Raw genomic sequence first — 25,393 nt, 5'->3', positions numbered from 1 at the left:
CAGCCAGGGGCTACGTGTAGGCTGCTAGTCGGGGAGGAAAGCGTGAAAACTTGCCTGACCAGCCAGGGGATTTAACCCAGACAACCTATCCGTCCACGGATTGGCGTGAAGACTCTGCCTATCCAGCCAGGGGCATCGCGCGAACAGCGAGAAGGAGTGCCTATCCGTTCAGGGGTAGTGTGGTCGTCCGGGGGAAGCCTCGCTTTATGCGCGGCATGTGCGTCGCATCCATCACGACCGTCGACAGGCTCGCCCGCGCCGCTGAATACTGATCACCAGCCAATCTACATTCATGGAGATTTACAAAAAAAAAAAACGAAGGGAGAAGTGTACGTTTCAATAAGGAAAATGCCTTCTTATTTCCTCGCTCGTCCCGGGGTTGCAGTCTCTGTTGTTCCTCGGGACTTAAGTGATCTGTTCTCGTCGTGGTCGCTGGTCTTGAGGTCCACGCCTCTTTCTGCAGGTTCCATCCGGGTGCTCCCTCAGGCAGGTGCACCTGGTTGGTGGGAAGCCTAAGATGTACATCAAGTTCTGTCCCTGCCCAAACACGCCCGAATATTCCACCTTCGGCCAACCTCGGGTTCATTTATATATATATATATTTCTCTGTTTATTTTTAAAGTAGGTATACTAACCTGACTAACCGTCCATGGTGTTTTAAAGTGTTTTAATGTAGCTAACCTAACCGACCACTTTTAATATTTGAAATTAATTTTTCCCTGCGCAAAAATAAAACAAATCCCGAGGTTGGCCGAAGGTGAATATTCGGACGTGTTCGGGCAGGGACAGAACTTGATGGACATGTTAGGCTTCTCTTGGTTGATAGCCACGAGGAAACGTTTGTTGCGTGGCATCTGGGAGCGCAATGTTCGGTTCACACGCCACATGCACTGGCTGTTCGAAGCGTTCGCGTATGTTTCTCTACTTAATGTTCTATCATAACTAAAGATTATTAGTTGGAGCTCACTACCATATGAATATATTTCATAAAAATTTTTCCACTTTCATTTTTATGTATGATTGTTTTATTTGGTTAAAAAGAAAACTTTTTTTTTGGCTGATGCAGTCTGGTATTAGTCGTACATGCATTTTGGTGTCATTTAAATGACTAGTTTGATTTAACAGAAATTTCTTACTTATGGTATGTGCTCCTTTATTATTGCAAGACAGACAATATATATATATATATATATATATATATATATATATATATATATATATTAAATTTACAATAAGTAATATTTTAGTACGAACAAATAAAAATTAATTTGAAAATAAGAAACTTAAGTGTAATCATAATCCTGTTTTAGTATGTTCAAGAAATATACATTAATAAATGGCACGATGCGCATTTCTCTTCCAATCATTGTAACAAATTGGTTTCGACAGCTCAGTCAAGGGACCATTTTCGTGGTGAAGTTGGCATCATCTCTGACTTTCAGTGTCAGTATTATAGTTTAGAAATCTGGGCAACACATATGTGTAAATTTGCAAAATATTCCATTGACATTACTCTCAAAAAATGGTCTGGCCTATTTAAGTCCAAAAAAATATATATATTGCTGCGTGAACTTATGTACGTGCGTTAGAAGTTGTACTTACTTGTAGACTTTAATATTGCATGCAAATAATTAATAGAAATAAAACAATAAAATAAATTAGTGACATAAATATGGTTAATAACGTATAAATGCAATAAAATTAAACAATTTAAATAAATACTCAGTGTTCAATATTAATATAAACACATATGTAAAATTATTTTTTTAATTTAATAAAATACTCGAGTGAAATTTTAATTAATAATGAAAATCAGTATATATACTGAATTGTTATTCAAATTTATTAATTTTTATAATTTATTAAATAATAATATAAAAATTTAATTTTTAATTAAAATAAATTATACATACGTGAACATACACACACTTGAAAAGTTTATAAACACAATTTCTACCACTAATAATCACAATAAGCAATATAATCTAAGAAATGAAACTCTAGTTAAATAATTGAGCTATCCTTTCCGGACCCATTATTTCACCTGTAAACCTAATAACAAGAAATTTTTGAAAAATTTATTTACTAATAAATTAGTTGTTGGTATTTTAACAATTCGAAATAAACTAGCTATGAAATGGAGGGACTGCTGTGTCGTCTGCGAGCAGCATTTGAGTCATTAGCTGAAGAGGGAAATGTAGAAACAACACGGAAGAGGCTGAATCCGAAAGTATTTTCCACCTCCCTTCCTTTCTTTCCTTCTTTTTTTTCGGATTCAGCCGGATACGCCTTCTCTCCCCATGGGTTCTTCCACGGGCCGTCTATGTTCACAGCCTTCGATCCTGCAAAGAAAAAGAAAACCACTTATTAATATTGTTCTGTATATGTCATTGAATAAATTACCTTCATGATTTGAATCATTATTGAGAACATAACGTCATTGCTGATTTGCGCTGTAAATCACAGATAAAAGGAGAAGAACGCAAAAAAAATCAAAACTAATACACAAACACACAGAAAACGAGCCAAAATTCCGTGTATTGACGGTATCTTGTCCAGATATTACGTTTAGTGCCATGCATCGTTGGGTTCCTCTGACTGTCTCTGTGTTTGTTCAAGGTGGTTGTTGTGTTTGTATATTTTACTGTTATCGATGCGACTGTCTTTTCATTGTCAGCCCGCTGTGTTTGTCTGCGTTGTGGTATTGTTCTGACTGTTTCCTTCCACGGAATTCTCTGTGCTGTCTGTGCATTTAACATTTGGCATCGGCTGAAGTTTGGCTCGTTTTCTGTGTGTTTGAATATTCATCTTCATTTGTTCGTTCTTCGGGGTCTTCTCTATGTCATACATTGCAACCTAGCAATGGCGTATGTCCAAATTAATTAAATTGTAAGAAAACTTCAAAGAACTTACAAACGACCTGCGTGTCGTGTTTAATGACGCTATGTATTCTTGAGCATTTGTTGAATGGTTTCCGGGGGAGGGGATTAAGAAGATGGGTTCCACTGGAATTTTAAAGCCCTTCACTGTTGGGGGGGGGGGGGGGGGCTCTTTTGCGCTTGCAAACTCGTAACTGTAAGTCGGGGTTGGATGAATATAAAGTTAACGACAAAACTATGTTTAAAGGAATACATATTTTAAAATTATAAAAGTTTTTCCGCTTATTGCATGCATATTGGCCTCGATCCCCAGTGATTTTGAAGTTGATTGTTTCTACTCCACATACTTTGTAAGATTATTATTTACCACAGTGTTTGGCTGAAAGGAAAAAAAAAATGTAATCATCTACCAACAACAGGACATGTTTTCTTTGACATTCCTACGTACTTACCCGTTTTGTACTAGACGTTATGCGAGGTTTTCCAGCGTGAACTTCGAAGCCAACAACATCACCCTTTTTTTTCTTCCAAAACCCTTGTTGTATACCGACATACTTTATAGTATTACCTATTTAATGAATTTTCACACGGACAGTTTTTTTTAATCAAATTCCTTTTCGAAAAATCAGGTCAGAAGCCGGACATTATCGGAGCCGTTTCAATATGTACTTTAAAATTTCTCTCTACAAATGGAAGGATTCAGTAGTCGAAGAAGCTCCTCCGGCAGCGAATTCTAGCGGCGCGTGTGATTTGCGTCCAGAAAGTTAGTTGAAATCACAATTTGTGTTTATCTACCACGCTTCACATTATTTTAAAGAATTCTACGTTACATTTTGTGTCCCGAGTTTCGTATTATAATATACGAATTTGCTCGTCACCGAAGCTAAAAGTTACACATCTCTGGCGAGTAAAATCTCGCTCACATATTTGTATGTGTATTTGTTTTTGTATTTGTATTGTGCCAGCCTATTTTGGACTATGTCTGGTGTGCTGGCACATAAAAAATTTGTTTTCTGTAAAGTCGGTTTACGGACGATAGTTTAACGTGACGTCATAACAAAACATTGATGAAATGATTGCATACTTTTATGAATAAAATTGAATCATTTTTTATTGAATTATCACTCTTTTGTATGGATGCAAAGAAGGAGTGAAATGAAATCTACAATTTAATTGATAAATTTACTTTTATTTGCACTCATTAATTCAAATATTTTTAGTACTTTAACGAACATATTATTTTAACTATAACTTTTATACATGTTTGCTATTTAACTTCTTCCAATCTGTGTTATTCTGTTAAGGATAGGACGATGATAGGAAAAGTAGGAAACGAATGGGAGTGTTTCAAGTTTAATGTGCCTCGAAAAAGTCAAATCGATGGTTTTTCCAATCGAGTGGAAGAGAGATAGATGCGGCGCAAGCGTGCAATGAGCGTAACGGGACACAGCGTAACGGGACAATGTGCGTAACAGGACACTTTTTCGTGCGTGCAGCCGGCGTTCATCGATTTATTAGACGTTGTCACGTCAATAGTGTCTTCTTCCACTCGGTCTCACTCGCGATGTTGATGTTTTGTCATTACTTTTATACAAGGGCTATTAAATAAAATTTTAACTCGATAAATCTCTTGCATGTGTTGATCTGTAACCAAAATTTTCCACCAGATGTTCACTTAGTGTTGCATAATGGGTTAAAACGTTACGGGAGTAATAATAATTACTAAGATTTACGCGGAATTTCACACTCACTTTATTGCACTAATTGAATATAACATTGGAAATATTTGTAACAACAAATGCAAGTGAGGTGTAGAAATAAAATTTTGTTAAATATCCCTTAAATAATAGTAGTGACAAAAAATAAATAAAACATTAGAGCGAGTCTTTCGGTACTCGCCAGAAATGTGTACCATAAAACCTCGGTAATAAGCAAAGTCATGAGATCTAGTGTTGCAAATACACTTATAATACGATACTCGGGCATGAAATACAACGTAGAATTATTTAAAATAACGCAGAACGTAATGCATGCGATCGATAATAGTAAGGAGTGTAGGGAGTATCTGTCGTTGAGAAAACTAACACAACAGTTCATATCATCTGCAGTGCAATAAAACTGTTAGTGAACTATTGATGCATCAATTGTCTATTTCATGTGCCCCACGTTTTTTTCGTTTTAAATCTTACAAGTTAATTAAAATGTGTTAAAATTCAACAATAACAAATTTTGAGGACAATCTGTATGGGTTCAGTAATCTGTACGGAGTTATAAATCTTTACGGGGTTCGTGAAATTATTTTATAATTTTTAGTCCTTTTTAAATCGATGTATTTTCATTTAATTTTTTTTCCTGCTTTTTAGTCTTGTGTGTATGAAATTTTGCAATGTTTAATCGAATTTGTAGTGCAGATTAATTATCTCATTTTATTCCTAACCCCATACAGATTGTAATGAAAATTGTGATGGTCAATTTTAAATGCCTATAAAAGTAGTTCTAAGTTTTAAAACTAAAAAATGAGGGGCACTTGCAATAGATAAAGTCACGAGACAAGCCGTGATGGACGCACCAAACGACAGTGCTTGTCAAATTCAATGCAACGCCATCAGTCGAGGAAGTTCTTAACTAAACTGTTTTCAGCGCCGTTAGTTCGCTAGTCGCCGTGGAAGAGTCACACCAAGGAGAAGGATAGGAAGTTGCCAGAACTTACTATATGACCGTGTGGTATATATAGCCCTGTTTGCGTGATATAGGCACCGCCGAAGGGTGCTGCGTTATGCAACCCGCAACACTGCACTGTTCTGCTCGTAGCCTAATGCCACGAATTCGAAGACTTTGGTAAACAAAACAAAAAATTAACGAACAAACAAACAAACTGAAAGGCAAGCGAGTTGATATTTCTTTGTCATCCATTTCTGAGCTATTTGCAAAGTTTCAAGTCTCTAGCTCATCGAGGAAGTAAGTTTAAAATCGATAGAAAATATTGTACCGAACAGATGGACAAGAAAGCAAGTTAGTAAAAACGTTTTAAAATGGAAGTTAGCTCTGCTCCCGGAAATATCGGTTACTGTGTGTTTGAATACCAGTCCAAACCAATAATGTTGCATGTTTGGTTAGTATAAATGTGATAATAGTAATTCAAGAAAGAAGTTAAATGATTTGCAGGTAAACATAAGTTACACAATTATTTCAAAACGTTAGTGCTAAAGTTTATTAATATGTTAATTTTAACGCTTATGTTGCTAGTGTTACCTGACATAAGCCGTTACTGTGCGCAATGAGACACGCTGGATCTCTGTTATGTGGAATGACATACCGGCGATCGCGTGTAAGGTACACAACAAACACACCATATGTAATAAGAGCAGTGCATGCAAACTTTATCTGTGGCTCTAGCAGTGTTGTCTGCTGTGGTGTGTGACTTAAGTATTATTACCGGCAGCTCACTAGCGCATGGTAGGCTGCGAAATAAAACAACATAATTTACTGGGTTTTTGTGCATTTTATTCTTGTTTACGTTTACGAGTTCCTCTGTGGTGGTACATGGTTAGCTGTTTACATTGTCGCTGTGGCATTCCACAGAATATGGATCCAGTGCGTTTCATTGTGCACGGCGACGTCTCTAGCGTTGAAAGAATGAATTTCCGGGCCTATACTATTATTTTGATCGCAAAGTGTTGACGTAAATTCTAGATGAACACACTTTCAAGTGTGTTTTACCATGGCTTTTAAAATAAGCTTTAAAAGGATAATTTTGCCAGCTAACTATGCTAAGTACACACTATATATATAAAATTTTCTTGAATTTCAGCCACAAAAAAATACTGTGTTGTGTTGTAAATGTTATCTATGTTAGAGTTGGCAACCCTGTGTAGTGGGTAACAACTGAAGGCGGTATGTCGCCATCACAGTGTGTGTTGTACGTGGCTAGCAAGTGATAAATAACGATATGTAGCCTACAAGATTGTGCTGTATAACTAATGCATTATCTCACTATAAAAGGGACTAAAACATGTTGAACGTAAAACTAAAATAATGTCTAAAGATAACACTTTCAATTAGGCATGGAGCCTACTTCCGGTAGGATGGGTTGCATGTCGGGAAGAAGAAAAAAAAATTGTTTCGTGCTCACCTTGGAAACGATGGTTATTCTCGGCGCAGCCCGCCGCGCGCGAGCGCTATAACTTGGTTTCGAAGACGACGGCCATCTTGTTCGCCGCGGGTCGCTGCGTGCTGTCGGCCTCCGGCTGTGCTGGTACGTCGCGCCTCGCGTCCTCGGGGGATACGCCCCTGTCCGGGTCCTCGGAGGTCCTGCCCCTGTCCTGGAGGTCCTCGGAGGATGCACTCCTGTCCGTGTCCTCCGAGCCTTCAGAGCCCGCGAACACGCCCTCGCTCAGCACGCCGCGTCGCCGCTGCTCCTTGAAGCGACCCGAGTGCGAGATGGACAGCGTGCGGCGCCGCACGATGTTGTCCTTGCTCTCCTCGTCGCCCGGAGACGTGAACTCTTTGTCCGGCTCCAGCACCACCTTGGACCGCCGCCTACCCGCCATCCTTGCACCCTGGCGGTACCCCCACTCCTCCTTACCTCACGCGCGCCTGGTGCAAGAACCGCCGGGTCGGCCCATCGCTAGAGACGGGCGAGCGGACGGAGCATTGCAAGTGCCTCGCGCCTTCTTGTTGTTATTACCTCTTTGGGTGCTGCCTGTGTGCAGGGAACACCTAACCTCACAACGACGCCAGAACAATATCGGGGGAATCCTCACCAACAAAACCTGCACGTTCACAACACAACACTACATCGCAATGTGTCTCCACAGGTGTTCGCTACAACGACGGTCGAAATTGCGCGAGGTTCGAAGAACGCGCTCGGGAAATCACAGCCCCGCGATCCGCGACTGATGGAGAGACGGACGGGCGCTTTGATGTCCCGCGGCGCACCTTGACAGCCCGTCAGCGAAGCCCGCACTGGCCGGCGACCCAGAGATAGTCACGTCAAGAACTCAGGGGTTTATTGCGCCGATAACATTTATCAATCATTTTAGTTTTACTTTTTTATCTTGAAGTATGTCATTCGCTCGCCACTCGGTCAGGTTTGTATGTCGGTTCGCTTGCAACGGGCAGATAACGTGTGACAGGCGGGGCGTTTGTCTGTAATTTCAGCGCGGTGCAACGTGCATATTTCAACCGCTGGCCACTGCAGATTGTCGAATAATGGTACGGAATGGGGGTTCAAAGTTGTATGTCCTAATCTATGACATTATTTTAGTTTTACGTTCAACATGTTTTATTCCCTTTTATAGTGAGAGAATGCATTAGTTATAAAGCACAATCTTGTAAGCTACATATCTTTATTTATCACTTGCTAGCCACGTACAACACACATTGTGATGGCGACATACCGCCTTCAGTGTTTACCCACTACACAGGGTTGCCAACTCTAACATAGATAACATCTACAACACAACACAAGATTTTTTTTGTGGCTGAAATTCAAGAAAATTGTGCGTACTTAGCATAGTTAGCTGGCAAAATTATCCTTTTAATGCTGATTTTAAAAGCCCAGGTAAAAGTATTATTTTTTCTCTGAAATAAATCAAAACCATATCATACTGTGTGTGAGAAGCCATGTTGACTATGGCTACTACTGTAGCCTCTTATGCCAGTTTGCTAGTGTCAATAGTAATGTAATTTTTTTTTAATAGGCTACACATGTTCCAATTTTTTTTTTTTTCAATTTTTTAGAACACACCTTCTTCCCCCATCCAAAAAAAAACTCTACCTGACACTGCTACACATCTCTAATGACATCATTGTTGATGTGAGTTGAAACACAAATAAATAATTAAAATCAATTTTCAGCTGGAAAATTTCTGCATTCAAAACAATTTACCCTAATCATCGTTACACATCCTAATCACTAGACCTAATGGATGAACCCTATAACTGTGCAGCACTCTACTACACATCAATAATTATTCGGCTCCTTCGGCCTTGAACAGACTTGTTTACTGTTACCCAGGGGCGGTCCTTCGTAACTGAAAATTACTGGAGGTATAAAAATACTTTTTAAGATGTCAGAAATGCTTTAAAATAGCCTAAAGGGTTATTACTTTTTAAAATTTCTGACTCTCCATTTAACTGGGTAGGTAATCCATATCCACCACTCAAAAGCCTCCGGTAATCCACCCCCTCCCTTCTACAAACCGAATCACCCCACATAAATATTGGAGAAGGTTCTGGCCCTGCTCTTAGCCTACTGATGCTGAAGCTAGGTGGTTGTTGCAATGCACACTTCCTGCTATTCACTTAACCAAGGCCATCTTAGTCCACATAGCACAGTGTTTGCGGCCCTTTTAGAAAGTAAAAAAAAGTGAATGAAAACATCATTGTGTACTTTTATTTAGTGACTTTATATATAAGTTAGCTTTATTCATCTTCTTAATAAGAACTCTCACTGACTGACAATGCACAACCTAAAACAGTGGACCTAGAGATTTGAAATTTGGAGAAAATATTCTTTGAGTATCCCAGGGGTGCACTAAGGAGGTAGTTTTTTTTTAAAATTCCATCCCTAAAGGAGTTAAAGACGATGGTAAAGTTTGTATGAAGCAAAAAGGATGTTAAAGTTCGTATGAAGCGAATTACCACTCAATGGCTCACTCATCATGAATTCTCAGGAACTGTAAGACCTTCAGACTTGAAATTGGGCACGTGTATTCCTTTCGCTACGTAGACATCCGCTAAGAAAGGATTTTACGAAAATCAGCTCTCAAAGAGGGTTGCAGGGCCGTTAAATATCAAAATTTCCCTATTTCTTAATGCTATTGTGTTGGTGCTTTCTTAGTTTCCATGACAACGGCTATTGCATTGTTGATGCCTTCTGTGTGTCCTGATGATGCCTTTTACATTTTAATTCTTTACTCATTCTCAGATAGGTTTGTAGAGGGGGGGGGGGTTGTTAAAGATAAAAATATCTAGTTTTTCAGGGATATGTCTTAAACACTTGAATTTTAACAGTGATGTTCCTTATATTACACAGCAATTAACTAAGAATAGGTTTTTCCTATAATCAGCACTCCCAAGGGTGATTTAGCCGGGTAATTCAGCTTGTATCAAATATAAGTGATAACTGTTTTGAGAATTGGAAGTAAATGATGTCTGCATTTTGAGCCACCCCATCAAGCTGTGAGCCCTGGGTTCGTGTCTCATGTGCCCTTATGGAAAAAACGAAACTGCACTAAACCATGTCATCACCTGGGCGGTAGTGCGATATCTGGAGGTGGAAAAGGGAGGGGGCCACAGCCACTCTACTGCCGTCGTCCGGGGTCCCGGGCTCGAGTCCCGGTGCGGTTCCTAGCGGGAGTGGCTGTTGCGAATGTAATGAGTCCGGGTGGGCGCCAGACTAGTTCTGGTGCTAGTCGGTAGTTGGGTCGTGGGGTCGATTGCCCTGCGTGGCCCACTAGGACCGTCGGCGGTGTTACGTGGGTCTGAGAGATTCCCTACTCGGCGGTGGTTGGGGATAGCAGGTTGAAAGAAGCGTACGCTGGAGTGAGTTAATAAATGACGTGTGTCATTTATTCAGTCGACAGTGGCTCTGGTGTAACGTTGTCGGTTACACGCCACGTCGTACAATAGGTGACGTTACAAGATACAAATTACACAATTACACTCAACTGAGTCTGAGAGTTACTGAATTACCGTAGCACAAGTTTACAAAAGGAATGTTACACGAGGTTGCGTTATATAAGTTCACGAATGTTACGTGGAGAGGTGCGTCGCACAAGTTTACAAAATAAATGTTACACGAGGTTGCGTTGCACAAGTTTACAAAAGAATGTTACACGAGGGTGCGTTGCACAAGTTTACAAAAGAAATGTTACACGAGGTTGCGTTGCACAAGTTTATAAAAGAATGTTACAACGTCAGTAGTTGTTCCGTATTATCGTGTCCCTAGGCGTTTCTGAGCCTGACTGCTCAACGAGGGGTGAGGGTGATTGGAGGCGGCCAATCCCGTAAATCTGCGTATTGAGGCGGTGCTCGCGTCCACGGCAGTGGAGCGCGGACCGCAGCTAAATTCGCTCAAGAGTTCCCTTACGGGGAGTGTCAGCGCCGGAGCGACTGAGCTTAACAAAAGTTCTGTCCTCGGGAGTCGGCCCGTACCGGATAGTGCACCTACCCCGCGGACCAAGTGTGGTGCAGGGGGGGGTGTGATATTTATGCGGCCGGATTAGGTCCTGGACCGAAAAAGCTGGACCGGGTACACACGGAGAGATTATTAAAAAGGTTTTGAAGAATGACTATAGTTACCAGAAGTGAACTCGGTGTGGACAAAGGATGATGTCTCTCCGCGGGACGTGCGTCCGCCCCGGTCCACGAGTCGCGCTGTACTGGCGTCATGTCATGGCGTCCGGCCGAGGCTCGGTGGCCCTCGCGCCAGGGTTGACCTCATTACGTTAATTTCTGATCTGATAAGTTAATAAGAGAATTTAATGATGCTAAATTCTTATATTAATTATAAAGTCTGAATTAAGGTCATTTGTCCCTTCTATGAATTGAAAGTTATTATATTTAAGAATTATTGTGTTTGAATTTTTTACGTCACACCAGCGACTGTTCGTTTCTTGTCAGATTGTTCTGGTGTGGTTAATGACGCAACACAAGGTTTGAATAATTATGTCATAAGGTCTGATTGATTGATTCAGGCAGAAGGCCGCCAGGGGAACACTCACACGCGTATTTATGTAGTTGCACACGTGAGTGCCCGGGCACTCCTACGTCGCACTTCTGTCAATCGACTTTAAATTACTACGTAATATAGTTTAATAATTAGTGTTTGTTTTTATACGTGGTTGATTGAAGTGACGGTCTGTTTATTTGGGGGAGGCCGGGTTCTACCTTAGTTGTTGGTGGCTCGCCTGACTCGGGTGGGCCATGGCTAGGGGCGCGTTCCGTTAGCGGGGTTGCTACTGGCGGTTGCAGGTCGGGCTTTAGGGTGGCCTTCGGTCGGACGACGTCACTACTTTGTTAAACGAGTGACGAAGTCAGCTCGTCAGTGCTGCGTCATTCAGTTCAGCTGGACTGGACAGATGGCGTTATCACATCACACAATTCAACTAGAGGTTTGATTAAATACACGGTGACTATGGACCTTTAGGGTTATATCCAGCCAGCAAACATACCTTTATTGCACATTATTTTGAAATTTTTAACTTCTTTCTTAAAAAAAACAAACTATAAAATGCTTAGTCATAATGAAGTTGTTGCTTACTTAAAATGATACATCTGGGTAACACAAGTGTTACAGCACTATACAACAAAAATATGGAGGAAAAACCTTAGCTCTACACATCACAGTGACCTGTTCACTGATCAATTTGGTAACCGTAAACTTTTATGGCAGTTTGTAACATGACATTTTGTAAGTACCAGACTCAGGGAATTAAAATATTATTAAATCAGGCAATTGGCATTAAAGACTAGCAATGTTGCACAACATGGTTGTAAAAAAAGGTAAGTTTTTGTTAAAGCACGTTATCTTTGATTCCCAGATAAAATATAATGCAGTTCAGTTACGATAAATACTTAGTAATCTTTCAGTGAGTGATAAAATAGAAACAAAGTGATAATTGTAGTCAGTTCTCATATTTGTTTTTTTTATTTGTACTCTCTAAAGAATATACATGTGGAAAATAAATGGTTACAAATGAATGTTGTGAGAACTCGACATTTCTGATTATAAGTACATTAAATTACTTGTTTTGAGATACTTTTTAGAAATACTTTTGTTGATAAACAACTTCAAAATGTCATTACTTTTTTTGCTAATAATCTTCACTAATCAATCAATTCACTATCTGATTTATTTTGATGCCTAGCGTGATGAAACATACTTGTCATGATTTTTACAATAAAAATTAAGTTAATTTCAAACAAACAACTTTTGGAAGCATTCAAAGCTAAAAAATTAATTTTAGCAAAATATTAATGCTAGTATAAGTCTGCATTATTTAAAAATTTTAAAAATTGTGGATACAAACTTTAGGGAGAAGTACTAAAAAAACTTTATAAATATTTAAGCAGCAAAATCTCTTCAAAAATTTATGTTGTCCCTTGAATATATCCTATGTAAAAAACTTTTTTTTTTCTTTTTCAGAATCCACTATACCAACAAATTTCATTCCAGATAATAAAAGTGAAAGAAAAAATCCCCATGGCCAAGCAATAAATCACATGTAGACTACCTACCCTTATCACATCAGGGTGAAAAGTAAAATGCTGGGTTTTGTTTTGCTGTAAACCAAACACACTTATTGCCAAGGATATTTTGTGGAGCCTTAAGATTTGCAAACCAAAAATTTCAACTAAGGAAACTTGAGATGTTCATTGTACCATGTACCATACTGAGTGTTGTCAAAGCTTCCCTTACATTTATGTTAGGGTTGATATGGGCACACTCTCATAGAGACAGGATGCTGACACTTCATGTAAAAATAATTTAAAATATTGTAGATTATTACAGGGGTGGTATCAAACTAAATTATGAAATTAATGTTTATACTGGTTGAGAGAAAATACTGCAAATTTAGTATTATGTAATACAAAGTGACAATTTGCCACTGAACTCTTTAGTAACATAAAACACTTGGCATAAGGGGCTCTGATGCCAAGGTGAAGATTGCAATTGTAGGGTCCGCCATCTTGGATGCTGATGTCACAGCCACCATCTTACCTTTTTTTTACAGGAACTTTCTTCGATCCTTGTTACAACAGTCAACTTTTTTTCGTGTGCTGGAGGTCACCATCTTGTATGACATAATGCCTGCCTTTTAAGAAATACTACCTATTGTAGCCGTTAAACATGATGCGATTTTAGGAATTGTTTTTGTAGTTTTTCGGTTTATGATCCACAGACCCCAATTGTGAACACAATAACTGTCACAATTTTTCATAAATCACTTCCAAACTGATACATAAAATCCAGTAGTGGAAAATCTCGGTCTAGTTGGCTAATGGGCAGTATCCGACCAAAGGGGTAGAAATGGGGAAGGTTTTTTTTTTGGAAAATTAAAAAATCACTGTAACTCCCATAATATGGAAAATATCACATCCATTTGAACGTATTATAACTTGTATGAGTAATACCAAAATCTTTTGTCTGAATTAGTTCTTGATACGACCAACTATAACTGCATGGGGTGAAATAAACGAGGGTTGGAGTACAAAAAAAATCATAGCTCCCTTCATAGGAATAACATTGAATTGTTTAAATTGTTTATTAATCTTATAATTTTAACTAAAACTTTTGTCTGAAACAATTTTTGATTAGACGAACCATTCCTGCAAGGTGTTGATAAAATAAGGGGTAGAATTAAAAAATATTCATAACACCCTTAGTAAGTTCACCATAAAATCAATACAGATTGTTTGTAAATCTCATCATTTTTATCTAAAACTTTTGTCTGAAACAATTTTTTATAATACAAACCATAATTGCCAAGGGTTTAAAAAAACCTGGGTTTGGAATGAGAAAATAAATTAAAACTTTCCTACCCAGTATACTATTGAATCCATTCTTATTTTGGTTTAACTGCTTAAATATTGACTAAAACTATTCTTAAAATAATTTTTTTTTACCCTATCATTACTGCAAGGGGTGGAAATATCAAGGTTTAAAAGTAAAAAATAATTACTTTTTTAAAATAGATATACTATCATAACCGGTATAAATAATTGTATGAATCCTAAAGTTCATGTAAAACTTTTGCTGAAACAGTTTTTGAATAAACTAATTATTACTGTAAAAACATGGGTTGAAATTTAAAAAAAATTCAAAACTTTCTTAGTATCAATTTTGTTTGAATTTATTTTAAATCATCTTATAATACTATCTTCAAACCTTGGCGCAAAGAAAAAATTTATACGACCACGTTATTAGTGCAAGGGGTAAAAAATTGTATTTGAAGGTCAAAAAAAATTAAATAATTACCTTAGTTGGCGTATAATATGAGATTCATTCTAAGCTATACAATGCTGTGTTGTAAACTATTGAATGCTGGATACATTGATTTAAAAAAATTTGTAATATTTTTACTGCATGAAAAATGGTAAATATTTCATCAATCATTTTGTAATATTGGAGAACGTAAGTATGTTATGTACATTAAATTCTTAAAATGTTCCAGTTGTTTGTAGAAGTTTCCTAAATATTTCCAGAATAAATAGATACTTCGAAATCTAACTACGCCTGTAGACTGTTCCGAAAGGGATTTTTTTTCTGCTGTTTGTTCCTACAGTGCGCCAGCATCACTGTCTTGAGCACGTGAGGTTGATGTTCCATTACCTACCAGTGTTGTTATAAACCTTATAGAAATATTAAATTAGGTTTTTTATTCAAAACATATTGGAAGTGAGGTGATTTATTTCAGTTATGTGAATGACAATTATTTTTTTATATCTATATTCCCAGTGGTAATATGTTTAAAATCCAAATGATATGTATTTCCGATGGGCACATAAAAATAAGAAGGGTTCTCAGGGAAATGTAATGTGGCAGTCATTAGGGTAACTTTTCAAGAACTTCTGTTAGTGAATGTGGGATGAAAAAGTTCCTAATTCCAAATTTGAGTAGGTATGTTTATGTGCACAATGATTCTATTCAGTCAGTGTAGTTAGTATTTTACAATTTTGCACTTAGCTGATTTTCATTACGGAATCAACTTTAAAAAATATATATATAAAAAATAAATTTCTGATTCAAATTTAGATATATTTATTTACTCTGGCCTCGTTAACAATTCAGTGTTACACCAATCATGGGAGAGGGATCCAAGAACCGAAAGAAGAGAGTGAGTTTCGCTACACGACAATATACAATCCAGAGCTCCACTGTGTCATTTGTCTTTATAAAGTGCTGATAAGGAAGGTTAAAACTGCAAGTTGGAGTTATCGCTATCAGAGAGATAAGACACAATAGTGTCAAGGTACAGGTGTCTAAGTACAGCCAGTGCCAGACAACATGCTGAAAGCAAGTGAACGACTGCATACAGATCATAAGAACTAATACCTGGAAACCGGTAGCCCAGTATTTTATAAAATAAGTGTAATATAGCTTCACCAAGAACAAAATTCGCAATTTGATGAGACTTCATGAATATTTCAAACATTGATTTGATAATCCCTACGCATCACAAAAAAAGAGTATTCACAGAGGCCTAGTTTAATCGCAACTGAGAAACAAATTAAGTATAAGGCAACAAGTCATAAACAAGAGCCTGCGCAGACCTCACCGACACTGGGTGGTCACGTGACGAGTGCATCGAGAAAAGCGAGGGGATTAGCCAAGCAGCTGCCTCCTGGCTGATAACAGTGATAACATTGTTCGTAAACGGATGTCTAGGGGCTCGAGTTACACAATCTGATCTACAAAAAATGGCTTCTGCATCTAAATTTAAATCGCCTATTAAATCGGGAACATCGCTGCAACATAGTTCAGTGAAATTTTGACGTACGATTTCACTGAAACAAGGAGTGCTACGACAGGTGTTGTCAATATTAACAATCAAACAAATTCTGAAGCAGAGAAAGGGAATGAGCTAAACGAGTTAAAATTTTTTGACACCTTGTGGTAAAGAAAACCAAGCACAATAAAGTAATCAAGGGGGACAAAGAAAAATGGAGTTTTATTCCTTAAAAGATTAAGTTCCTCACTTAGCACATCTTCAGATTGCGTGAATTCATTTAGCTCGATATTAATATTACTGCCCCAGTCTTGAATAGCACGTCTGTAAATTTCAGTTAGCGCGAAATCTCAGCAGGGGAAAAAAAAAAAAAAAAGTTAAAAAGTTGGGCATGATGCCACGAAGTGTTTCAACTTCTGTAAACAGCAGATGTGCAGTGGCATGCTGTATATTTACTCTAGCAGGAATTTAACAGTTTTACATTAATCTATATCACATCTGCAACAGAGATAATAACTACTATCATCAGCACTACTAGTTTCATCATTAGACATTAGTCTTATCTTTAGCATAGTTTGCTCACCGGCTCATACTGTCTCTCTGGTCATGCACTTGACACTTTGACAGACAAACAACTGTAGCAAGGATAACTTCAATGGAACTCATGTGTCTATCCTTTGAAGAACATACTGTAGCTTATACTATGCTACACATATTGATTCTTGAAAATATGAATCACTTTACATGTACAATAATCAAAATAGTCACAATAAAAAAGTAATTAAAAGCTGAAAAAACCAATACAAGTGGAATTATGTGATAGGGATTAGGTTTTAAAATGAAATTAGCCGATTGTACATGAATATTGTAGTTTAATGATCACAACAAACATGCCTGGATTTAACAATAAAAAATACATCTAAAGGAACAAAAACATCAGTGCCTAAAAGGTGACATTCACAGAATAAATTATTTTACTAGATCATAAGTAACATGTAAGGCACATTGTTTTATTAGAATGTGCAATGCAACACAATTACTACAAACATAATCAGGGTGTCCAGCCATGAACTAAGTTATTAATCTTTTTCCCAGGATAAAGATTTGAATAGTACACTGATTATGATTAATTAGTTTCATTTCTTTTTTTAAATAGTTCATGTCTGATAATTAATGGTTTGCACTCAACTCTTAAATTGATGAGGAATCTTAGTTTGCAAGAAACTATTATTCTTTCTCAGAAATACCACAAAAACTTGTATTTTTTCTATAAATGCACTTTTTCTTCTCCTCAAGGATTCCCCTATTTTTATATTAGTAGACACCCTAATAATCAAAATTATTTTATTTTTAAATAAAATGCTTTAAATACCTTGTTCAGTCATGATGACACTCCTTTGGTGTCCCAAAAATGTATATCAAACAACGCACTTATCACAAAGTTAAGTGTTGGTTAGAGCACATGACCAGTCTACCTGAATATCACCAGAGGGTTGAACATGAAGTTGAGGACAGACTTGAGCCCCGCGTAGAGGTACCCCGCGAGCGTGGTCGTCCCCGTCGAGGCAGGCTTCCTCTTGTGTATCGGCAGCTCGCCGCCGTGGCATCCCAGGCAGCCGATCTCGTCCAGCTGGACCCGGGGCTTGGGGCCCCCCAGGAGTGCCTCCGGCGCGGCCCCGCTGAACAGCGCCCCCGAGAACCACACCCGGTCCCCGGTGCGCAGCGCCAGCGTGAAGTTGCGGAACGAGTCGTCCGCGACCAGCGTCACCACCGCGCCCGACCCCCACATGCCAGACTTCATCTTCACCGCTATCTCGAACTCGTACCTGCAACACCACCACGCGTACCACAACACTGCATGGCTTGAATTCGAAAGCTAGAATACACGGACGTAATGAAAACGGCAAGAAAAAGGCTTGAATGAGCACATAATGAAGTATGTCAAGAGTTGAAACACTGGGGAAGGTTATGACCGGAACGGCAACACGTCGGGAGAGCGCGAAATGTTAAGTGCAGATTAGGACACCGTGATGGAGGATACAAAAAGGACATTATGCCACCCAATTATGTACGGAGCTTTCAGGCAACAGAAGTTGAAAATATCATGAATAAATGCTCCCTAATTTGAGACATGATGGGTGATTATTGGCGATAAAGCAAAAGATGTGTTAGTGTTAAAGAATGGAATAACACACAATGGCTATGAAAATAAAAGGGCTAAGACCTCGGGGAAGGATAAGAGACAGATGGCTAAAGGGAGAGTGGAGAATTACTGAAAGAAATGAAGGAGGCAGTTAAAGAGATGCAGCTGTTCCAGGCTTTTGACTGCCAACGAGCCAAGAAGGATGCGGGACGACAAAAACAGCACACACCTGTTCCAGGCCTCCAGGTGGCAGCGGGCGTGCTGCAGCTTCAGCCTCTCTGCCACACGGCAGGAGTCGCCCACGAGGCAGTCGCGGCGGTACTCCTCCCCGAACCAGCACACCAGCGCGTCCCGCACGGCGCCGGGCAGCCGTGACAGCACGGCCTCCAGCGTGTTGCGCACACTGCCCACGCGCACGTCCGCCACGTAGCCCTCCCAGGCGACCTGCACGCCCGCCAGGTGGGCGCAGCGGACCTGCGCGGCGCCCATCGACGCCTGCTCCCACGCCGGCTGGTGGCAGTGGTTCTGGTACTGCTCCCAGCCGAGGGCGGTCGCCCCCGGCTGCTGGTAGTCAGGTCCCGCCTCTGCGCCCAGGTCCCGCGCCAGCGACTGGGCCAGGAACAGGGCCGCCAGCACCGCAAATGCCACCTGTGTGCAATCATAGCATCCTTCACATTGACTCTTAACAGCTAACAAATCAATACATACTCAGTTGCCAGATTACTCGTACATGTTAAATACACACAATTGGCTAAATGTAATTTTCAATCTCTTCAAGCTGCTGTGATATATAACTTTTTTTTTTATAAAGCCCAAACTAAATTCACCCTTGTCACACATATCATAAAGGGCACAGAGAGCAAGCTCGCTAGAAGGCAACAGCTAGTTTTGTCTTCAACTGCTGGGAATGGCAGTACCTGGATCAAAGTTGTCAGCCGGTCGAGGAAGTGCGCCCCGCGTCGCCGCCGCCGCCTCTGCACGTCCGCGTACCACGTGAGCAGTACCGGCACCGCAGCCACCACGGTTGCCACCACCGCCAGGACCACCATCTTGGAATCCAACAGATACTTGAGGACGGCGGCCCCGGGCAGCAGCAGGGTGGCCAGGCCGGCGAGCGGGAGGAAGAACACCAGCCCCACCAGCGCCAGAGCCCCGCGCACCAGCCCGTACCACGTCGCCCCCTGCGACAGTATGACGGCCAGCTGCCACCACGACAGGGTGACGCAGTGCGGGACGAGGGTCTTGTAGATGCCGCGCCAGCCGTCGCGGGCCGCCATGCGCACCAGCACCGCGGGGATCACCAGGTAGAAGACGGCGCGGAAGTTGAGGCAGAACTCGACCCCGTTGCCCACCACGTAGGAGGCGAGCGTGGGCGCACGCACGTCCAGGAAGCGCCAGCCCTGCCGCACCACGGCGTCGCTCTCGTAGGGGTACTTGGCCAGGACGTGGACGGCGAAGGAGAAGAGGGCCAGGAAGTCAGGTGGCCAGCGGCGGTCCATGAAGGCGTACAGAGTGAGGAAGGTGAGCAGGAATGCCACGACGGTGAACTCGGACTGCGGCGTCCAGCGAGGGGCGACCAGCGGGTACAGGACGAGGTTCGCCAGCAGCGCGAGGAAGAAGTGGCCGTAGGGCTTGAGGCTGCTGCGGCAGTACTGGAACTCTGCCTCGTCGGGGTTGAGGCCACCGCCGCTGTAGCCGAGGAAGAGGCGCGACCACACCCGGAAGTCCTGGAACTCGTGCCGCCTGTGGAGGATCTGGAGCGTCGCGACCACCATCACGCAGAAGGAGGCGTGGTACAGCACCATGGGCAGGAGGAGGATGATGCTGTCGGCACCCAAGAGCGAGTACACGAGTAGCAGCAGGAGGGTGTGCAGGTGGGACCGGGTGATGGGGCCGAGGGAGGAGAGGAAGGGCGTGCCGCGCCTGGCCACGCCTGCCACCAGGTCCCAAAAGGCGGCCTGGAAGGAGGCAACAGGATGCAGCAGGAGCCTCTGGAGGAAATGTGCCTCTTGCCGGCTCGTGCCGGAGAGCGCCAGCACTCTGTGCACCAGAGGCAGCTCGCCATGGGCGTAGCTCACCGCCGCCGACACCAGGTGGTCCTCTGTCAGCTTCTCTCCCGAGTACTCCCCTCGCAGGGTCCACACTGCAACAGCACACTGACCACTGAAAATACAAATATCTATGACAATGTCCTCATTAAGTGTTTTCTATTAAAAAAAAAAAATATTCAAGATTTCAACGTGGTGAGAAATCACAGGTACAAGATAGGTGACAACTAACCTTCAGGTGCCTCCTCCTCGCAAATGTCGTCCGCATCTGCGGAAGCTAGTTCATCCTCGACTGCATCACCCAAGGGTTCGCTAGACTTCAACTGAGCCCGAGACCGGCGACCGACCTCCAATTTGCTTCTCTCGCTCAGGCGAATCTGTCGCTCCAGCTGGTCCGTGGTTATGTAGTCCTGGCCCGCCGACAGGCTGCAGCAACCACACAGCATGGTGAGCTAACAGTCGTGTGTTCCTTCATTGTAGTACTATTAATAAAGTGTTCATTCTGACCCTTCTCAAGGGACCATGTAATGCAAGAAAGTGTATGAAAGGCTAGAGAGGATATTCATTCTGATACAAATATGACAATTACACCACAGAAAAACGTAAACTTACAGTAACAACTAAAATAAACTATGTTTCAAATTACCTTGAAAACATCTCTCTAGCAGCCCTGCGTGCCAGCTTCTCATCTTGAGACATGTTCAAGCACATCTTTACATCCAGGTAGTTGTGTTCACTTATTCCTGAAAAAATATTAGATGGATGAAAGTAAGGCATGAAGATAGGTAAGCATTGAGTTGGACATATGGGGGAAAGACTTCACTGAGCATAATTTTAAAATTTTTTCCTTTGACCAAGTGCACTGTCATGACCTGACAAGGCTAGAAGCTGTGACTCCACCTCTACACTGTAGGAGGCAGAGAAACCACCACAAACTAATGCTGCCAAGACTGATGACCTGTTCATTATTAGGCCTCTACAAATACTCTGAAAGTTTAGGAGCCAAAAACAAACTGTAGGAGCCAGAGTTTATAATATAATATACACACACGCCCATGCACATACACATACATACACACACACACACACACACACTCTCTCTCTCTCTTCCTGATATGAAATTCAGAACTTGATTAAAAAAAATGGGGATGTAAACTGATTCCAATAAAATAAAACTAATTTAAGTTGCTCCTTTTTATTTTAATAGCCTTTCAAAACCGATACACACCCTTTGCCCCATCCAGTACTATCATAGTGTAATCAATAACAGACGTAATCCCCAGAATAGGAAATGTACCTTGTCCTGTTTCCAGGCACTGCTTCAGAATGCTGGTTGCTTCGACATTGCCTTGCTCGGAAGCTTTGATGAGCCAATACACTCCAAGCCGAGCATTCTCCTGACGGTCTCCATCCAATTCTGTACACAAGTCACCCAGGGTTGGCTGATTTAAACCACAATGGTTTAAAACACAGTTTACACCATGGTTTTGGAAAAAAAAAAAAAAATGTATTTTTAAATAGAGTAGCTATCTTGATTATTTTTAATGAGAGGTCTAATTTCCATCTAATAACACAAAAAATTGATTATTAAAAGTTTTATGTGATTTACAGGAACAAAAAATAACAAACTAATCAAGATCTTATCATTTAATATATTTGAATAAGTTGTAAATAACCCCAGATAAATACTCCTCTAAAATTAAAAATATAAAATAGTTAATTCCTATTCTGTGGGAAATCCCAAACTGTACTGTAAATCCTCATTCTGTAAGAAACACCTATTCCATGGAGAATCCTCTTCCTGTAGGGAAATACCCTTGCTGTGGTTTAAGCTGCAGTCAGATTTACAGATTTTCTGGACTTCAGTTCTTCAATGTCATAACATTTCTGGTTCAATATGAGTGGCAGAAAGTGAGATGTTGTATGGCTTTCCTTTGAACATGGTGAAAACCAAAATAACTAATGATATAAAAAAACCTGGTAGAAAAAACACACAGAGTTTGGTTTTTAAAACCTGATTTCTTATTCCAATGCTGCAGTCACCATTTACTCTCTATAGTGCAATCCGGCACCAATTTCAAGCCGGCCAGATCTCCCCTCCATCAATCCAGCCAGATTGGCCACATCAAAACAATTTTTTTTTTCATTCGAAAATCAACTGTATAAAAGATGTTTAAGTGAGTGTATCATAAAGTTAATATAAAAAAAAGACCACCTACTTCTTAAGAAATCAACTTTATTTAATCTGCTGTAATAACTTTATCCTAATTTTTTTTAAATCTTAATTACATCCAAACGGGTAGTATCATCTTAGTTTCTAATCGTTCCGTGGGTTTTCTCAAAGGACCACTGCCATAAGATGGTCATCACATCATAATAGCGTTCAAGCTTAGTGTCAGTAAATAAAACTACCGAACATCAGCCACATGTATTGTCTAAAGCTCCAAGAGAAGCAGACTGATGAGAGCAGTGCCCGAGCATACCGCATTGCTCCTCCAACAGTTGCTTGGCCAGCACCACTTGTGACTCCGGGCAGCCGTCCTCCGCGAGCTGACTCCGCAGTCTCCGCAAGGAGCCCCGTGGGCCGTCTGAAACGTCAAGTGTCGGGTGCTTGATGGAAGTTCAGTGAATATAAGATGATTCTTATACTGAATTTTATAGTTTATTTTATTGGACATTTTATTTTCTTATTGTAAAAATAAAGTTTTTAAGTCGAGCTACAAACATCAGGCTGAACTGTTTGGTTGTTGTGTGTGGTTATATAATGCAAAGGTGAATTATTTAATATTATTTTATATATTGTAGTACATGTATTGGGTTTCAAACAAGTTGCATTTTCTTGCAAGTGAAGTAAGGTGAGCTCAATTAATAAAACATATCTAATACATACTGAATATGCAGTAGGTTATTAATTTAGTTGAACTAACCTAACCAACCATTTACACAATTTTAAATACAGCTAACCCAATTTATCCAACCATTAAAATGGTAGGTAAACTACTTTAAATATTGCAATGCACTTTCACAAAATGATTAGAAAAAATTTCGGGAAATATAAAAAAAAGCTTTTTCATAGATATTTTTTTCCGATGTCCTTGACAATTACCTTGAAAGTGTGTAACTTTGAAGGTTGCCAGCTTTAAATAATATATATAATATAGTGTACACGATTTCAGATGGTGCGTAAGATAGTGAAGAAAAAGCGAAGGGCTCAAGACTTGCAAGGGAGGGTGCTAAAGGGAGCAGACAGGTCAGTAAAGTCAAGGCTTGTACAACAATGATAATGTGTACCTTGAAACATGCAGCTGTGAGATGGGTGGCTGGAATGGGGAGGGGTGAAGTGAGTGAAGGGGAAATGAACAAGCCATCTATGATGGTTAGGTGGTAAAAGTTCATCCCTTGATCCTGATGGCATGATACTGTACATTTTGATCCTGTAATACATAATGCTTGCTGTTTTAATCTATTACATCGAAAGATCCTGCACATAACAAAAACTTGTGATATTATAATGAATTATGAACATAAGTTGAGTACAAAATATATTTTCTTTTTTATTTAACTTTAGATCATAATTTATTATTACATCACACGTTCTTGTTATGTGCTGGACCTTACAACGTACTAAATTAAAACAGCAAAAATCATGTACTACAGGATTAATATATACAGGATCAAACCATCAGGATCAAGGAATAAACCTGGCTCATGATTCACGAGGAAAGATAAATTCAGAGGCTGGAAGGGCAGAAGAAATGGGAAAGTGGAAGGGAGGAGGTTGAAAACTGCAGAGGAGGCTACGTAAAGGATTCAACAAAGGAAGGGCCATAAGGGGGAAGTTGTATACACTTTAAAGGACGGAGGAGAGAGAGCGTTAATTTTCAGTGAGGACTGGGAGGGATTAGAATGAGTTGGATGGTTGGATGTTGAAGGTTAGGTTTGACTAGTACATGAGTGTGTGAAGGTGAACTCAGGTGAGGTGAGGGTTAGAAGACTCCTTGCCAACCAGCAGTACCTCCAATCACCATAAGAAAAATGAAAAAAAAAAAAAAATGCTTAATATCATTAGCATGTACTACTGTATGAATTGAAACAAATCTTAATAAAAAATTTGCTCACCAAAACATGCAAACATTCTATACAATAACATAAAAGAACCCTGTCATTTGTTACCTAAACAATTCATTGTTTTAGGCGAAATTCGTTTCATCACCCAAGAAAAGGGTTAAGACCCCGCACACCAATTATTACTGAAGGGCTTCGACATCCAAGCATTGGTTCCGCATGAAACAACGTCCGAGCCACACCAACTACTTTACACAACCCGTAACATAGGTATTCGTTTACCATGTAATGTCCACTGTTTCCGACCGGGTGGTTTGGTGGATACAGGCACTACGCCCGCCATCTGCCCTTATAAGGTATTTTTAGTTTATGAAAAACAAGCAATAAAAAATATCACTGTACTACAGGCAATCATTCATAACTCATGACTACGTCTAGGAACAATCCCGTGTCCGACCTATTGCATGTCACCAAAATGTAAACCATTAAAATACTATATAATTAAACCATTTTCCAAATTTGAAGTTTTCAAGCAGTTGACACACGTAAATAAGCAAAAAATAACACCTGCAAGCAGCCAACGATAGAATATTTATATTCAAATAATTTCTGCTCAAAGTACGGATTTTTAAAAATATTTTCAAAAACATTATGGCTTATAAAAACAATAGTATTTTTGTTTATTTTTTAATGAATAAGTATTTTTATTCAATTTTTTTTTATCCTGTACTGAAATAGGAAAGAAATATTTATTTTTATGTAGGTATACTTCAAAGTTGGCGCACATGCGTAAAACTTAAA

General features: G+C 40.1%; 2 protein-coding genes across 3 annotated transcripts; both read right to left on the bottom strand.

Annotated features, from left to right (window-relative positions):
• Positions 1-2,233: 2,233 nt before the first annotated feature.
• On the bottom strand, positions 2,234-7,999 carry LOC134536888 (uncharacterized). The gene is made up of 2 exons (XM_063376950.1): positions 7,012-7,999; positions 2,234-2,342 (listed from the first exon to the last, which is right to left on the bottom strand). Exon 1 carries the CDS (start codon positions 7,427-7,429, stop codon positions 7,058-7,060), a length of 372 nt encoding a protein of 123 aa, XP_063233020.1. The 5' UTR covers positions 7,430-7,999; the 3' UTR covers positions 2,234-2,342; positions 7,012-7,057.
• A 9,192-nt stretch (positions 8,000-17,191) lies between these two features.
• On the bottom strand, positions 17,192-25,162 carry LOC134536884 (wolframin). Of its 2 annotated transcripts, none has more exons than XM_063376943.1 (8): positions 24,701-25,162; positions 23,011-23,115; positions 21,825-21,944; positions 21,174-21,270; positions 20,760-20,953; positions 19,397-20,622; positions 18,709-19,127; positions 17,192-18,162 (listed from the first exon to the last, which is right to left on the bottom strand). In XM_063376943.1, the coding sequence occupies exons 1-8, from the start codon at positions 24,735-24,737 to the stop codon at positions 17,808-17,810; spliced, it is 2,553 nt and encodes an 850-aa protein (XP_063233013.1). In that variant the 5' UTR covers positions 24,738-25,162; the 3' UTR covers positions 17,192-17,807. The 2 variants fall into 2 exon arrangements, with proteins under 2 accessions (XP_063233013.1, XP_063233012.1); XM_063376942.1 differs by having other exon boundaries at positions 24,875-25,162.
• Positions 25,163-25,393: the final 231 nt, after the last annotated feature.

This window comes from Bacillus rossius, chromosome 11 (genome assembly GCF_032445375.1).
Source record: "Bacillus rossius redtenbacheri isolate Brsri chromosome 11, Brsri_v3, whole genome shotgun sequence".
NCBI lineage: Eukaryota > Metazoa > Arthropoda > Insecta > Phasmatodea > Bacillidae > Bacillus > Bacillus rossius.
The sequence above is the reverse complement of the archived record's forward strand: the minus strand, read 5'-3'. Positions and strand labels throughout refer to the sequence as shown.